Below are 17,647 nucleotides of genomic sequence, written 5' to 3'. Positions count from 1 at the left end.
TTTTGCACTGTCAGTGGAAGCACAAACCAACTCTGGGCTTGGTTTATTAAATAGCAAAGTCAGACAGGAAGTCTCGATGTCTTCAATCAGGACTCAAAAACAGGTCTTAATAAAATACAACTGGCTTTTAACATTTGTCACAGTTTTACAGTATCCAAAGTGAAAGTCTGAAATAAAAACGTAAAGCAAGAAGACATTTAAATAGTGTGCTAAAGAATACATCTCCTGGTCCTAGAATATGAGTTTGGCACTGTTAAAAAAGACTGAAGACAGTTTCCTAGCAAAAAATCTACCTCACCCAATTCTTTAACACTCAAATATACATTATTGTACATATTTTTTTGTAAACAACCATAATTTCAATAGATAATCCTCTGTTTACAAGTGCACCTGGAGACAAAAATAACATCCTTTTGCATCAAATTCCTCCCTCTGACGGAGCTCACATGTCAATCAAGATTAAACACTGTGGTCCACGACTGTACATATTTTACTCCCCTTTGTAATTGCAATTGTATAGCAAGTCAGAATTCCAGAGAAGAGAAGACAGGACACATGCTAGATGTTAGGACCACAGTTCTTTGTTCTGTGATGGAGACATCCTTAGTATCAAAGTGACTCCAAACGCGTTCCAGTATGAGCTTCTGAATTTCTTGTTTCTACTGTCGAGTGCCTGGAGGTAAGGTGAGGCTGGCCATCAACTCGTGAACAGAAGCAAATATAGTACATTCACCTGGGTAAAGAAAACACCCACTGTTAGTAAAGGAAGTCTGAACCAAGTCTACATGACACACATGAATAGTTTACTACTTCTTTAGTATGTAGGGCCCAATTCAGACCAGAATTCACAACATTTCAGTGCTTTTTAACAGTGGTCCTTCTCAGTCCAACTGCAGCTACCTGATGGCATCACCTGTATCTAACACTATCAAATCTCCAGTGGCTGGTTTTAGACGGTAGCATTAAATAGTGTTTGTATTTCTCAGTATTTATGGGCTGGATCTCACCTAACATTATATTTCACTGTTCCCTTGTGAAATCCTGTCCCAGTGTTTATTGCTTTCTCTGTTTATTATACCAACTCCTCAACACAACAGAACCACACCATGAGATGTGAGGAATCCAACCCTCTGCATTTTTTGTGCAATTTTACTTTTTCATCAAAAGTCGAACTCAAAAACTACAACTATCACGGTCATCTGTCATATTTTAAGACACAATAAAAAATACTCAGCACAAAAAAGCCTGAAAACACAAGCAATGAGCAAATATGTTGGCACAACATAACAAAAAAAAAAAACTGTTTTTTTTCCACAAAGAAAATAATACACTGAAATGCTGAAAAATGACTTCAATTGTGTACAAATGAATAGCTTCAATAAACTTAACAAAAATGTGATTTTTATACGAAAATTAGGCAATTTAAAACTAGTTGAATTACCTTGGGCCAACAAAGAACCTGTTCCTTTCTGTAGTGGGAATAATGTGTTGCAATAGGCATTACTTTTATTTTTGCCACACACTCATATTTTTTTATTTTTGTTTTAATTATTCTCACTTTTCACATTAGGGTTATGTTAATTTGCCATTGTGTCTAACAGCTTTGGGACTATTGTGCATGTGGTAATTTGACAGCTACTGAAATTATGTATTGTGAAGTTCTATATGAAAGCAATACAATGTCTTATTTTATTGATGTCACCAGGCAGGTTTTCTAGATGCTGAAGCTCAGCAGACTGCAAGAAGATCCAAGTTTAAAAACTCTTCTTGTTGTGAATCCTTGGTTTGAACAGGTCTTATGACTATTCTGGGTTTGTGTCTCACCCTGTCTGGCGGGGTGCACCTCATTGAACCTCTTTAGAATATTAGAAACCATGAGTGCTGCAGCCCCAGAGGAGCTGTGCTGTCTGGGAATGTCAGCCTGCTGGGTGAGGCCTGTTGCCATGTCGTACACAATGGGTACGATGATGCTCACTGGCTCCTGGGGCACTGGGATGCGCTGGGTCAGCTGCAGCTGTGGTATAAAGCACACCAGACAATAGGTCAGGTTAGTGATTAGTGACACTACTAAACCTACTGAGGGCTTCGCTTTGTGCTCCAAGGACTGCTGGTGGAGCAATGCAGTGACTTACGAAGAAGAGCATTTTGGACTTCAGCACCACAGCGATGGTTCCTGGAGGGGCGATGGGGGGAGCACTGGGAGGGATGGTGAGACAGAACTGAACGTTCCACTTCAGCTGAGCAGCCTGGTCAGGGAACTGGAGAGGGTGCAGGTACATAGTTTACAGCAATGAGAAGGTTCAAAAATATCTTTGTAGAACAAATTTTTAAAAATGACACTGAATATGATACGTGTGTCTCTTATAAAGACACAGCAACCCACCAGCTCAAGCTTCATGATCCGGACACAGTCTCTGAGGATGTTAGTGGGTGCACCCAGTAGCTTTGTGAAAGCATTCAGAGTGTTGGATTTGAAAGGAGGACCAGCAACCTGAAATAAAGGTAGAACAGACAAATCACATGGATGCAGACAAATGTTGACTGAAGTTGCCATTTAAACACAAACCTAATACAAATGCCTGCAAACACAAGATTAGGCTAGTATTCCAATGTATAATTCAATATAATAAACAATGGGTGTATGTACTGTAAGCAACCTTAATTTCAGAAGACAATTATGGTGTTAAAATGAGTTTGATAAGTTCACCCAGTTTAATCACGCCCTGTTCAGGCCCAGTGTTAACATCTGTCCTTGCAAATCTGATCACATGCTGTCAGCAGTAATCCAAGGTCTGAACACAATCAGAACAGAGAGAAAATTGCAGGACGCATTCCTATCCAGTCACTCAAGATGCACCTGTCTACATTTTTATATCAGTCTCAACAGGAATGTGTCCTTGCTACTTATCCATCACGTTCTATGAAGTACACCACTGACATATTAAATGATGCTCCACATTCCTCTTTTTTTCCACATCGTAAAGACACAACATCCACAAATCACATAATTTAGTAGAAATTCATTAATATGTTTTAAGCACTTACAATCATCCCTACTGCATGTCATGACAAAAGAGCCAGTACAAATAAATGACCAGTCAAGGTTTTTATATCAATACTTAAAGTGTACTGAGTGATTAACATTCAGCTCATGCAATGAGTAACGGGAAAAAAATACTCCTTCAAATCTGCCATTGGTTGCCTTCAAGCAGCACACTGAATTCAAGTTGCAAAGAAATATTACTAAGGCAACCTCTTTAGAATAGAAATGAACATGCTCACTGCGTTTTAGGTCAGAGATGAGGTTTTCTATTTGCATATAGAGTAGGCTAGTCAAATCTGAACAGAGGTGGTCAGTCAAGATGCATCTGGTGATGTATTCTAATGCAAGCTGAAATGGCCACTTGTGGTTGGATATCTCAGGACAGAAAACTGAAGACCCTTTAGAAGAGCTGGTCTCAATAGATGAACTCTGAAGCAGTTTGTTTATGGTTGGAACATGAGGAGAATTTAATCCAACAAAATGCTACATCCTCTGCCTCTAGCTTTGTTGTGCATGTTTCCTGTACTGACCCGTGTCTCAAAAAACTTCTCCAACACCTGAAGCTCCTCTTGCGACCAGGGTCCTGCATTTTCTGGAGTGACCTTGAGCTGCAATGTCTGATAGTTCTTTGGGTTGAGAGCAACACGGCACTTGAGCACATCCGTCTTGAACATGATTACACCTGGCTCATTGGAGTTTACAATGGTCAACTTGAGAAAAGACAACAAGAGCAGAAGGTTATTGGTGTTCAGAACAGACAATGAATCAGAAGAAGTATATTTTTTCCAACACTCACATTGGCCTCCTGCTGAATGATCCTCTGAAGGTGGCGTCTCATGATAACTGAACCCAAGAAGCGCTCAAGTGGCGAGCAGAGGTAGCTTCCTGCCAGGCCTGGTACCAGGCAGGGAGTGGGTGATGGGAGCAGAAGAACATGCAGGGCACTATGGGTGAGGATGGTGGGTATGGAGGCAGCCCAGGGGCGTTGAGGTAGAGTGCGGGGTGGAGGCATACTGGAAGGCATGACTTGGGAACCTAAATTAGAGAGAAATTCACCAAAGAAGTACAGCTGAAGTCAGAGAGAATATAAATCAGAGATGCAATTTAAAATTCAGAATCTGTCCAGCCATGATAAAAAATAAAAATTTAAAAAAAAAAAAACAAAAAACAAAACACAGCATTGGACAGTATTTAAACTATAGTACAGATTGATATATTGGGCAATCTAGCCTGAAAAGGTTATAAATGTATTTTTGACAACATGCTATAAACCAGCAGCAGTCACATGAGAACTGCCCTGGAAGTTAGTGGCAAGGACGTTTTTACAAGCTCACTGACCGAAAAACAAGACAATGTAATGTAATCAATTTCAGTGTCTCTAAGGGTGGCACCTACACCGAAAGCTTCAACAACCCTCACAAAACAATACATGGAGGAATGATAAATCTAAGCAGCAACAGAAAGATGAAAGGTGAACTACAACAACAGACTTTATTGGAAGCCTTTCAAAAGCATGAGCAACTTTCCCTGGGCAGCAACTTTTCTTTGTTGCTGTCAGGGGGAAATAACTCAAAAATTAAATAGGTTTATTTGACTTGTTATATGTTCAGTTTAAAGTCACTTTTTATAACATAACACAACTCTGAGAAAGCAGTACTTACTGGTCCCAGCACGAGGAGAATGAGGATCAGGGATTGGGGAGTGCAGAGAAGGGTTACCCGGGGACATGCCGTGGATCCTAGCCCCAGGAGAAGGCCCTGAAACCTGAGGTGAGCCTGGCCACTGACCTCTATGACTGGGAGACACCATGGCGTATGGAGAGCTGGGATCCAGAGCACCTAGGGCAGAAGAGAAGCAGTCAGCCACACACAAACCTTCATGTGCAGACTGGAATTTCCCCTTGTGGGACTAATAAAAGCATGTCTTATCTTATAACAAAAAACACAGTGCAATGAATGCACCACTATGTGCCCTCCTTTGTGTTATTTTACAGACCGTCACTTGATTGTTTATGTCAACGGTCTCAAGTGCTTAATGATCATACTTGAGCCCGTTCCAGACCAGAATTACAGACCAGAATCAACACCATCAGGCCACTATTTACGGCACCCCTGCTCCTTACCGTGGGGACTGGCAAAGCTGGTCTGGCCCATGGCTATCCCCAGAGAAGACGGAGACGGGGTGGGCCCAAAAGGAGAGGGTGCCCTCAGAGCTCCACTAGGGGAGCCAGAGGCATGGATGTTCCCTGCACACACACACATATATACACCAAAGGGCTTGTCAGGGCGACCAGTTCTCCTAACACACACGCAAACACACGGATGTGTACATGCTAAAGCTGGGCGGAAGGGCTTTTGTCTCTGGCTGGCGGGCTCAGATGGAGGAAAATGGCAAGAGCAAGACTAACAGCAGAAGACTGAAAGCACACTGATTCCCCTCTTGGTTGGGAGGAGGTGTGCGTACACTGTATGAGAAACACAACTGATCTCATGGGATCAAAAAATGGGCACACGTGGTTGCTCTTATTCATGTTCTCTGTCAAACAAAAAAAAAAAACAACAACTTGCGATCCAAACAAAAACACAACTTGGCAGAAGGGTTGATGAGAGCGATGCAGTATATTTACAATGATGTCTTGGTCGTCGTGCTGTATGGAGAGCTGACAAGCACAGATGAAACAATACAATATATCATTCAATCACACAGCAAAGTGTAACACGTCTTAATACCTGGTGACTGGGTGGGCATCATGGATGGAGATGGAGTTACGTTGGGGTGGTAGTTTGGTGGTGGTGAGGTAAGGGGAGGATATACCCCTCCTGCACCTGCCCTCATTGTCTGCGGTTGCTGTGGAGCTTGCAGTTGATTCATCAGACTGTCCACGACATCTACTCCCACTGGAGATGGTGGGTTATCATCTTCATTGACAGATCGTCTGCGAGCATCCTGGTTGCTGTCTACAAACATGTTGAGAAAAGTCTACGAGGGGAAAAGAAACCAAAGACAGGATTTAATGTAGAAATCTGGGACAAAAACATCCCGGCTGCTGATGTTAGCATTGTGCATCACCGTTACTTATATCTCACTAGAAATGTAAACTTTTCAAATTATTTTTTATATAGGGTTTCTGCTTCTTTCAATAACTTAAATGTAAGACTTTAAGATCTTCATGAATACAGTTTACAAACTTTCTGTATTTCCAAGCCAGATTTCATTCAACATGAAATACCCATATTTTACAAATTGAACATTAACAGCAACTATTTTCATTACTACTTCTAGAAGTGGCTATGTTGAGTTGCCATGCATATCATACACTGTAGTGTGAAACAGTAGCTGGGTGTGTGCTGATAAATTCGGACCAGGCTATGCAGTTTACATTTGTGATTATTTGTTTAATTTTGTAGTTTCATTACAACATCAATTCAAATTTCCCCAAGAACACACTTAAAAGCTAAACTGAAGTTAGTATCACTTCTAATCAATTTTTCAAACCTGTCAAAAATCACATTTAGGACAGTCTAAAACATAAAAAGGAGAAAATTCAGATGACTGGTATTTTGACTTTGAGGAGCAGCAGACACCCAGTATCCAAGACACACACTTAAGAAAATCCCCTTTCCCCTTAAGCCTAACTTACTTTGAGTCCTGGTGCAGGATAGAAGCCTTCTACAATCTTTGTGTTGTCAAAGAGACTGTAAGCTCCATCTCTGATGGCTACCACACCGCGACTGCGACAGTAAATGTCAATGCAGTACATGTTTCGAAATGCCAGGCGGATGTGCGTAGGGGACTGGGGCAGGATGGAGAAGCACTGGTAGGCAGTGTTTGTGCGCTGGGTAAGGCCAAGCATGGGCACTGTAGGTAGCTTATTGATTGCATTCAGGGGGGCCTGTGTGTCAGAAAGTACCTAGGAAAACAAAGAACAAAAAATTATGCTCACAAGGAACAACTCACAAACAATGAAGTATGAGTAGATCCTATTAGATAGAGTGGAAAGAGTAGCATTTTTTTCAAACGACTTAAAGGCCACATGAGGTGCCTCGTTTGTTCATATACTTTTAAAACTTTTTTAAACCACTTATAAAACACAGCAAACACCACTTGAGACTGGCAGAATGGGTGCATCGTGTCTGTTAATGCCTGCTATTTTCAAAACAATGCTACTTGGCACCTGCAGCAGCTGCATCACATTAGGGTTCTTGTTGAACATCTCCTGTAGCTGGTGGAGAATGATGTTATGGCAGTTGGAGCAGCCAGAGTTTGGCCCAACAGTGCCCAGGGCAAGATGGAAACGTTGGCTGCTGGAGTTCCACTGGATGGTGACAGAACTGCCCTTGGTGCTGCCGTAACACAGCACTAACTTGCGGTAGTTATACAATCGCACCTCTGAGAACACACTCAGATAAGATGGCATCTCTAGAGGGTGAGAAATCAGAAAGTAGGGATACATTACACGGCCCAGGCTATAGAACTGTTTACAGAACAAAAACAAAACTAGCCCACTACAAGAATAAAATGTCTTATGATCTTAGACATTGACAAGTCTAAGATTAGTGTTTTTGAAGGTGTGCATACCTGGCAGTGCTCGGGAAAAGTTGAGGACACACTGATAGAGCTGACTGATGGCGTTCCAGTCATTAAGGAACATCTCTACCACCTTCCGACCACCCACCGGCTCAGAGAGAGGGTTTTCATACGTCAGATACACATGCCGCGTCGAAGCTAGTAACAGTGGAAAGATAAGTTTATTTTCAGTCTGGACCTTGTTTTTATTATTTATATGAACACCATATGGTAAGACGATCACACAAACCTACGACAAATGGCACAACATACGGTGTTGAAACTTATTATGCAATTTCTACAACAAATCTTTAGAATTCTATAGGAGTTTGGATATCATGAGTATCTACACAGATGAGGCCTCTACCATGCTCTTTGCAGTGTGTGCTGTTGAGAGGGCAGTTAGCCAGCACCAGTTCAGCCACCCAGGTGCGGTTGTTCCTGCCCTGCAATCGGAACGTACAGTCCAGTAGAGAGCGCTCTAAGGCTCTTCTGGTCTCTTCTCCTACTCCATTACAAGGGGGAATCCTGTGGAAAGCAAACTGACGTTACAATGGTTTATTATAGTCTGAATAAACACTTTTGTGTGCTGTCATGTATGTAGATGAATGTATGTATCAGGGCAGTGTGATTTACTTGAGTAGCCGTATTGCGTGACTGCTGCCATCTCCCTCCACTTGGACACCCTGGTTTGGGATCTCCATATTGGACAGCTACTCAAAGACAGAGACAAAGAAATAAAACATTATAATGAAACTGTATAAACACAGAAGTTTTATACAGATGAGGGCTGGGAAAATACATACAGATGAAGGCTGAATTGCGTTGTAATACACAAATAGGACAATAACTTTTAAAAAACAATAATTTCAGTTCTTTTTGTTTTTAAACATGCATGAATTCTGGATTTGACTCATCTGATATCTTTTGGTAACATCCAGAGACTTTTTTTAACATATGCCGTTTCACTTGGATGAGTAAAGTTCATTAGCAACCCCAAGAAAAAAAAGCATTGGCACCTGCTGGTCATGGTAAATTAAAGGTATATTAGTCTGACATCTTTGTGGCGATAACAACACATTTACAGCATTATTTAACACAGTATGTCTTTCACTTCCATCCACAAATTATATTTCAACTGAAATTGCCCTTACTGAACTAATTTTGAATAGAATCCAATGCTGAATAAAGCACGCTGCCTTGACATTAAACAGTAAAACTACCAAAGAACAGCAACTAACCTCTGTCCTCAGGCCAATAAAGGGCATGTTTGTGTCACACATCGCTACCAGGTGAGCCAGCTCTTTGTTGAAGGCACACATTTCCCCAGACCGCTTCGGCTTCTTTGGCTCCAGATCTCCTTGTTCTCCAGATATCTACACAGCGACAAAGAATACATTTATTTAACTTTATTTATATCTGTAGAAGTGTGACTTTATCCAAGCTAGATACATAAAATTGAAAACAGAGAACTACCAACATCTAGGTCATAATGTGACTGATATACTATGGCCAATCATGTTGGGGAGATTTTATCCAAACATGTTTATGCATGACAGAATACAGTACAATTCTTCTGGGATTGACTACCTTTCTCTTAGTCCCAGGGCGGGCTCCTCTCCCTGTGGTGTCCTGGACAAGCTGTTCCAGGTTGGGTTTGAATTGCTGGAGGAGCTGGGCACACATGGGCCCGTCCTCTCCTTCCAGCTGAGATACCGATAGGAATGAGTATTTATACTGTATTGCAGTGGGGCTGCTGGGCACGTCGAGCATTTCCACCACCTATAAAATTATATAGATCATTGTAGAGAGCAGCTCTAACGACACATTTAAGTAAGAGATCAGAGAAATTAAATAAAGGGCACTATAGACAGAGTGCTTCCTAGTGGTGTAGTAATCAGTGGTAGAAACTCACAATATAGTACTGTGGTAGACGTGTGAGCTTGATGAAGAGCTTGTGTTTGGACAAGCTGCCAACAGGGTGAGAAGCTGAGTTAGAGAGATGAAGGACGTCAGTGCACACAGTAGGGAGGTGTTTCACAGACTGTCGACATCGCTGCTCCCCCAACCAGAACCTGGCAAGAGAGAAAGAGAGGAGTCAGTCCAGCAATGAAACCTAAGCTGCATGAAATCACAGCAACACTCTTACTGCTCTCACTCTGTTTACTAGTTCATGAGTCTCACAGCTCTGGTATTCTGTGCATCAGCACAATTTGTGAGATTTTCAGTTTGGTATCCAAAAAATAATAAAACTACAATTAGGCAGCACTAGGCATATGAGACTGTTGACTCCTACTGTCTTTATCCTATTCAATCTACCAGTCACACTAATGTCAAATGATTGTCTAGTATATATTTTTTACTTCAGCTGTTGGAGCCAGGATATGATGCGCTTCATATCATCATTGATGGTCTTTTCAATATCATCCAGCATGGACTGATCTGGAGAGAAAACACACCAGTTTTAGATTCTCAGATGATGATTCACTATGTTTCACAATGTTGTTAGATTTTTTTTTTACTCAAATGTCACTAAAACCATATTCCTGTCAAACAAAAAACTAACCATGTTCCTGCTTATACTGAAATACAGTTACTTACCTAATCCATAGAGCATTGGCTGGAACATGCCAGAGTGCAGGTCAACGAAAATGTGAAGGCATTCTGAGCGACCACAGGGCTCAAGTATTGGAATAACTAGTGTAGGTAAAGCAGTCTCGATGAACGCTGAAAAGAAGAGACTTATAAACAGGTGTGTCCCCACAATGGATCACGCAACACTGAACAATATGGAAAAAGTCGGAACTAATTAGGAAATGTAACTTTTGAAACCATTAAAAAAAGACAGGAAAGTGTCTATTTCTTATCTGTTATCATTCATTAGCATGAGGCTACAGAAGACAACATGGATTTGTTCAGTACAGTGAGTATATTTTCTCATATAAAAGGTCCAATAATACATACAGTTGTCACTGGGATTGCTGGCCTTCAGGATGGCCTTCAGTTCCTGTAGCTTTTGATGTGATCTGGCATGCACACTGTCAATCAAGAGTTTCTCCACTGACAGATGGTCAATCTAAATGAGAGAGCACATTAACATAAATATACTGTAAAGTTATATTGCTCTATATTGTGTATTACACTGAAGACAATTTCATGTGTGCCTTACCTTCATAGCTCTCTCCATTAATTTAGAGTCACAGGCTGGAAGCGGAGGCTCATGAGATATTTGCAATGGCTTGGATCCATCAGATTCATCAATCCTTATAGTGACTTTATGAACTGAGGCTGTCCCTGTTTTCCTACCAAGAACCTGTTGGCTGGAATGATACAAAGAAAATAAGGAAACTAGAACTGCATATTGGCATTAAAAACAAACCCGTTCAGTTTCAATACAAGGTTTCAGGGCCACACGAGGTGCCTTGTACTAAACTGCAATAAAATGAAAATAGTAGAAAGAAGTAGGTAAAGCAACATTAGAACATAATTCTATGATTTTATTAAATAAACTTATTATGTTCCTTGAAAATTCTTGTTCATCACTATTGCATAGTAACTGGTTTTACCCCTCGGCCAACTTCTGGCTGAAGGGGTACTGTAATCGTTTTCTCGTCTGTCTGTCCATCTGTCTGTCCATTCAACAACGTAATCGCATTACCTGAAGAATGCATTCAGATATCAGCACCAAATTTATACTGTGGATGCATCTTTGCATGGAGCAGAAGCCTACTGAAAATCGGTCACCTTTACCAACTTTTCCCAGGTCAAATGGCATCAAATGAAAATATGACCCCTTTGTTGGAGTGATATGTTTGCTTGAAACGGTCTTGTGCAGTTATAATAACTGAGTACTTTCAAATATAAATATGTATGTAATAAGTTTTACACAAAGACAATCTAATCTAAATTATAGGGCCTTAACTTTCAACAGAATCTTACACTGTATTTGGCTGAGGGGTATTAAAAGTGCACAGCACCTTATGTTTTGTTTGACAGGTGCTGTCAAAAATCAGAAATACATTTTAAGACATTTCAAGGTCTAAAATTCTGCACAATGTCTATGTGTGTGTAATTTGCCTTGTTTTTCAATTTGACTTTGTCTTACTTCCAAACAGTGAGGGTGAGGTATTTTGCAGGAACATATCTCTCCTCCTGCACCAGGTCTCCCCAGCGTTCTCTGATCAGCATCAGTGTCTGAGAGTGGAGCACCTCTAGCTGTAGTGATAAACAGAAGGAGTCTGGAAACAATGCAGTTAAGAAAATACATTGTGGGAAAGTCCAAATGAACTGAGATGAGTATCAGAAACATCTTTCCATTAACATTCATAACACACACATACCCTCAAGACACATGCACTTTCTGGGTAAAAGGGGCATTTGTGCCCAAAACAAACCTCTCTTTGACTTGGTGAGCTGCATTGCTAGCTTAGGTTTTGGAAAGGCAGAGCAGAGATATACTGATTAGCATTGTCGCACCTAACTTGCATCCATGATTAGGATCTTTGATGTTAGAAATGCTACCAAGCTGTTGTTTCTCAGTGTGGATGTATGTCGTAGACATGGAATTGTCTGGTCAGAACAAATCCTTTTGCCTCTTCGTTACATGGATTAGAACATGCATTGCAAATGACGCCCCTGTGCGTTAGCAGAAATGGGATTGAACCATGTATTTTCACACATGACCATCAACAAGAAAAGAATTCCATCTCACAAGATTTGCAATGTGACAGGCTGTAGTGCAAAAAGTGGTGCCTTTCCCTAAACAGTAACAAAACATGGTTGTGTTGTTTGAGAATTAAAGAGGGAAGGAGGGCAAGAAGAATGCAATTCTGCAGCTGTGTTTCTCATTAAAATGCACCATGCATTTGCTTGACCAGTCAATACTCTATATGCTCCAGCACACACTCCTGCCCTACTGCAGTAGTTCACAGCAGACTGGGATATAAGCCAAGTGGTTGCAGGAAGGTGGTACACCAAAGTCACATGGATCTGCACAGATATATGAACACACAGACCAGAAAAGGATACGCAAACAGTTGTACATGTCCTGTAGGGGTTTTTCATCTGCACATAGACGAGCCTGGACCAGTTCATGGATGAAGTTCACCTGCAAACTGTGGACCAAGGTTCGGCCATCTGTCAGTGTTGAGGGAGAGAGGAGCGAAAGAAGCGTGGGAAAGAAATAACAGACAAAGAAACATTAAGAGTGGGCCAGGATGACAACGATGAAAACACAAGAAATAACAATTAAGTATGCAGTTAAATTACTTGTACGGTATTTGCTGTGATCTTCAACAGTACAAAAATCTTAAGAGATGCCCTATTTGATAACCAACGTAATGTGATATTCCATTTTCTAACAAGGCAAACAAATTTCTACAGCTTTGACATACCTATGAGTTTTCAATAAATACAAACTAGTTACACAAATTTCTGTTTTAAACATTTAATACAGGTTTTTCCTTCCACTGCTTGACCATATATTTTCTTGCTTTTATAAAGAACTATAAAAAAAAATAAATAAAAAAAATAAGCAATAATATTCAAAGATTTGATAAAGACAATTTAGACAATATTTTGACAATCTTTCAGCAATCTCTATCGGCATAGTATCTTAATGGTGTCTCCCTTCACCTTTAAATACTTTAAAAGCCATCTCTGTTAAAACGTCAATTTAAGTTTGATCAGTGGTCAATGTTTTTGCTACATTTCTGATTACTGCAAGATCATCTGCAAACAGTTAATCTGTTCTCTGAAGGACACCTTTGTCAAACAGGTCTTATACAATCCTGATCAAAATTTTAAGACCAGTTGAAAAATTGCAAGAATTTACATTTTGCACTGTTGGACCTTAATAAGGTTCGAAGTAGAGTTTCAAAATGCAAAATGAAGACAACGGAGTGAGACAAAAAAAAAAAACTGAGTAAGGAATTTATTGAAAACAATTACACTGAAATAGGCTGTTCATCAGCCAATCAAAAGTTTAAGACCAAAGAGAGAAAGCTTTTTTGCCTTTGTCATCAGGAGGTCATGATAGTGTGAATACCTGACAGAAAATGACATTGAATCCACATTTTCGCACAGATTTTGACTTTTAAACGCTGTAGTTTTAAACTTTTGACCAGCTGATGAACAGCCTATTTCAGTTTAATTGTTGCTTTCAATAAATTGCTTACTCAATTTTTTTTTTTTTTTTTGTCTCACTCCCATTTCTTCTTTTTGCATTTTGAAACTCTACTTAGCACATTCTTAAGATCCAATAGTGCAAATTGTAAATTCATGCAATTTTTCAACTGGTCTTAAAATTTTGATCAGGTGTGTACATGTGCTTCTCAACTGAAAGCTCCAGGAGTTGATATGTGCATGTCTTACCTCCAGTTTCCTTGTCCTCCACCAGAATCTCCAACTTCAGCAACCTCCAAGGAATATCAGGGTCATCTCCCATTACGGTCAATGTGGCCTCAAACTCTCCTTCCACACGAAACTTTACACGCCCATTAGCTACACAAACATGCACACAAGCAAACAAAAGTTTAAGGTTAAGATCCTATTGAGACAAAGACGACTAAAAACAAGCTAATAAAAGTGTAAAAACAGAAAGCAGTTAACAAACTCTTAAGTCGATTTACACCCACTAAAATGTGCTTAAAGAAGCTGCTTACCAACTGTGAGGTTCGCTAACTGTGGAGGTAAATCTGTGGTGACAAGACGATGCCGTAAAATCTGATTAAGCTGGTTCAGGGTGGTCTGCTTCTCTGTCTTGGTAATTGGGTCTGGAGGAATGATCTTATCCTTCACAAATAGACAAAGCAAACAAACAATTAGGTGGGGAAGATATATAACAACGAGTTGATTAAAGTGTTGAGGTCCTGTTGGACTGACTACAAATTTGTTGCTTTATCAAGCAGGAAAGTAAATTTATAGACAAACTTACTCGAATGCACGTGGGTAAGCGTGGGTATGAACCTGTGGTCAGCACATCAATGGCAAAGGGGATGGCAAAGCTGGGCAAACGGGCATGCACTAAGGCATCTCTGGCTAGTGAGGCTAGCCTATCGGCTGTATCTACAAACAGGATTGTCTGCTGGTCCAAGAAGCTGGAGATCATCTGTGACCATGGGAAAGAAGTAAGTAGTAGGTTAGTGTGGTTTATGATGAGACTAAACATTTGTATTACTGAAGTCCGCCTTTACAGAATGTCACCTATATGTTTATTCACACAACTTACCGCACACTTCTCCACTTTTCCTGCATTGCTTGCCCACTTCACCAGTGCTAGGAGACGCACAAATAACTGTCTGGTACGACTGGCAAATTGTACAATCTCTATTTTTCTGGAAAAGGAATGCAATTTTTAAGTTAAAACAAAGTTTGTCAAAACCAGTGATTAAAATAATTATGTTTTAAGGTTGCTTTAGAGGTGACTGGGGGATATTTACCTTTCCATATCGGTTTTCCTGGGAAGTCTGAAAGAAAAATATTACATATTTTAGTTTCACACTGTATCCAATCTTGCAGGATAGGAATAGTCTAAAACTGGCATTAGGTTATCATGTGATACCCTGATATAAATCTAAATTTGTAAACGAGGAAAAAAGCTAGACGCCTGGTATAGAAAACTAATGCAAGTGGTCCATCATCAACCTGAAATACTAATGTGGTCACCACTTATACTGGATAGCTTTGTGGGTTCACACTGGAAGAATGATGAAGTGACTGATGATAACCGGTGTAGTGCCGAAATCCGAACCCCAGCAGCATTTCACACAAGGGAGTCGACTTCTTCAAGTGGGTCTATCAGTAGCAACAGGACAGGCCTACACCATATACCCCTGAAATGGTTAGGTTCAAGGATAAAAGCCCTCGGTCAGAGTTAGGACAGAGGTTAGAGGAGGTTGCAGTAATGTAAATAATGCTTAATACCACAGGGGGTTGGATTTGAGCACTACACCGGTACGCCCCCTCACATCACACCGAGCTTTGACATTAGCGCTATCTATTAAGTTAGACTAAATACTAAATTAATCTCTGCATCAATGTAAGATTTTCTACATCTTTGTTAATCCCCAAATTTTACTGTACTGTCCGAAAGTATTGCATTCACTCTAGTCTACAAACTTTAGCCGATTTACCTAGCTGGCTAGTAGCTGCTAAGTTAGCTTTAAGGCCTGTGACGCTAAAATAATACTTACAGTTCCGCCAACAGGGTGATTTCATGGTAGGTTCTTTGGAGCAGGAAGTCGATGAGCATACTCAATCGGACCCCCTGCGTGGCCGGTGCCCCGGGTGGCGGTTGTTGTGGACCCGAGACAACTGGACCTCCGAGCGGGACGAGTTGCCCATCTGACCCAATCTGCACCGGGGCCATTTTACAAAGAGGATACAGACCGGGTAGCTACGGCGATGCACACCCGAAGCTACAACGAAAAACTACTGAGCCGTATTAGCTAACTCCTCACGAAAATACACTTTTTACGGTCTCAACATTTCTTTCTTGAAATGAATTTCTTCGCAGGAACTTGGCTTCCTTTTCAGCGGAAAACTTAAACTAATACAAAAAACTGGTAACTCATGACGGAGACGGACTCAATGCCGCTCGGCCGCCATCTTTGCTGTCGGGAGTGATTATAGAGGAGGGAAAGAAAACCCAGACAGGAATCTGGAGGAGCACACTCACAAACAGCTCCATGTACAACTGGGTTTAACGACAAATTACTGCTTCCCAGAACACTATTATTTAATGTCAGGTGCACAGTTCCCAAGAAGTGGGTGTAGGTATGGAGCTTTGCAAGCCATTTGGTGCAACAGCATTAAAAATAAGCCATTAAAACCCTAAATGAAAACAAAAAAATAACCTCATAAGTGTAGGGCATAATTCAAGATTCAATGAAAAAGAAATATATTTAACCCTCAAACACCCAAAGGCATCTATGGATCTAAAATGCTGAATAATTATTGAACCACTAATCCAATATAGTGAAATAATTGATGTAAAATATAGTAAGTTAGTTTTTCTGCTGCATCAGATCAGTCTTTTTCAGATGAATCCATAGTCTCTCTAATAAACATGGTAACACAGTCATCTGCAACATTGGTTCAACAAGGCATCTGTTTTGATATAACAACTTTCGAATTTACGCTGAGATTTTATGATCACCTACACAGTAAGTATATTAAACTTAGGCAAATAACAGATTTTCCCTGAGGAAATGCAAAGAATAATAGAATAATTAATGGTGATAAATTGCTAGTTAATGGTCAAATGTAGAGAAAAAAATATTTGAAATTTACCAAACAAATTATTCTGGTATTTATGGGTTAATATGTTATGGTTTGACAACTGTTAATGACTATTTAGAGATTTCTGTGAAATATTCACATTTATCTTTGAGAAGCATTTAAATGTTAAAAAAAACAAAAAAAAACAAACTGTGATTCAAGAGTTAGGAATCCTAGATTAATTTCTACCAGTGATGTGATTAAAGTTTAGCTTTTCTGTTTACTGCAATGTGTAGCTAAACCTATGGAAGAGGATTAGGGCCACTGGGGGGGGGGGGGGGGGGGAATTCAAATCTATATATTCTGAGATTATAGTCAGAATTCTGACTTTTTTCCTCAGAATTCAGGTTTGTTTGTTTTTTTCTGACATTCAGGGAGAGTGTTACTTATGCTTTATGGCATGCAGGAGGAGTAGAGCAGGCTGACATAATAACGGATGTAGGTGACTTTTTACGCAGAATTCTGACTTTAATCTCAGAATTCTGACTTTTTTCTCAAAATACTACTACTACTACCAATAAAAATAGGTTGGACCTTAATTTTTTTTTTTTTTTTTTTTTTTTTCCAGTGGCTTTAATCTTCTTCCATACTACACCCCCTTTCAGATCTGGACCAATAATGTAGATCTGTGTCATGGTTTGGTTCAGGGTAAAGACAACAAAACTAAAAAGAATATATTGCTAATAGATTCATTGAGTGCATTCCTTAGATCTAGTAAGATTTGTGTTTGCTCTCTTATCTATACATAGTGATGTCACC

The 17,647-nt window shown here is 40.1% G+C and overlaps 1 protein-coding gene across 2 annotated transcripts; it reads right to left on the bottom strand.

Annotated features, from left to right (window-relative positions):
• Positions 1-10: 10 nt before the first annotated feature.
• On the bottom strand, positions 11-16,224 carry med14 (mediator complex subunit 14). Of its 2 annotated transcripts, XM_030124834.1 has the most exons (29): positions 15,802-16,224; positions 15,049-15,075; positions 14,838-14,943; positions 14,544-14,717; positions 14,272-14,401; positions 13,982-14,110; positions 12,638-12,745; positions 11,715-11,847; positions 10,779-10,929; positions 10,574-10,685; positions 10,211-10,336; positions 9,973-10,051; positions 9,525-9,684; positions 9,200-9,391; positions 8,851-8,985; positions 8,246-8,322; positions 7,977-8,137; positions 7,622-7,768; positions 7,218-7,462; positions 6,684-6,953; positions 5,773-6,022; positions 5,166-5,288; positions 4,705-4,881; positions 3,840-4,078; positions 3,574-3,753; positions 2,384-2,491; positions 2,133-2,258; positions 1,825-2,014; positions 11-733 (listed from the first exon to the last, which is right to left on the bottom strand). In XM_030124834.1, exons 1-29 carry the CDS (start codon positions 15,975-15,977, stop codon positions 660-662), a joined length of 4,305 nt encoding a protein of 1,434 aa, XP_029980694.1. In that variant the 5' UTR covers positions 15,978-16,224; the 3' UTR covers positions 11-659. The 2 variants fall into 2 exon arrangements, with proteins under 2 accessions (XP_029980694.1, XP_029980695.1); XM_030124835.1 differs by lacking the exon at positions 5,166-5,288.
• Positions 16,225-17,647: the final 1,423 nt, after the last annotated feature.

Source organism: Sphaeramia orbicularis, chromosome 21 (assembly GCF_902148855.1).
Source record: "Sphaeramia orbicularis chromosome 21, fSphaOr1.1, whole genome shotgun sequence".
Lineage (NCBI taxonomy): Eukaryota > Metazoa > Chordata > Actinopteri > Kurtiformes > Apogonidae > Sphaeramia > Sphaeramia orbicularis.
This window is presented reverse-complemented; position numbering and strand designations above follow the sequence as displayed.

Excerpts from the sequence above, each read along its gene's own strand:
- med14 (XM_030124834.1), bottom strand. The coding sequence starts at position 15,977 with ATGGCCCCGGTGCAGATTGGGTCAGATGGGCAACTCGTCCCGCTCGGA. Across the intron at positions 10,930-11,714 it reads CTCACCCTCACTGTTTGGAA|CCAACAGGTTCTTGGTAGGA; the intron begins GTAAGACAAAGT and ends GTATCATTCCAG. Across the intron at positions 8,986-9,199 it reads GCCCTGGGACTAAGAGAAAG|ATATCTGGAGAACAAGGAGA; the intron begins GTAGTCAATCCC and ends GTCGCTGTGTAG.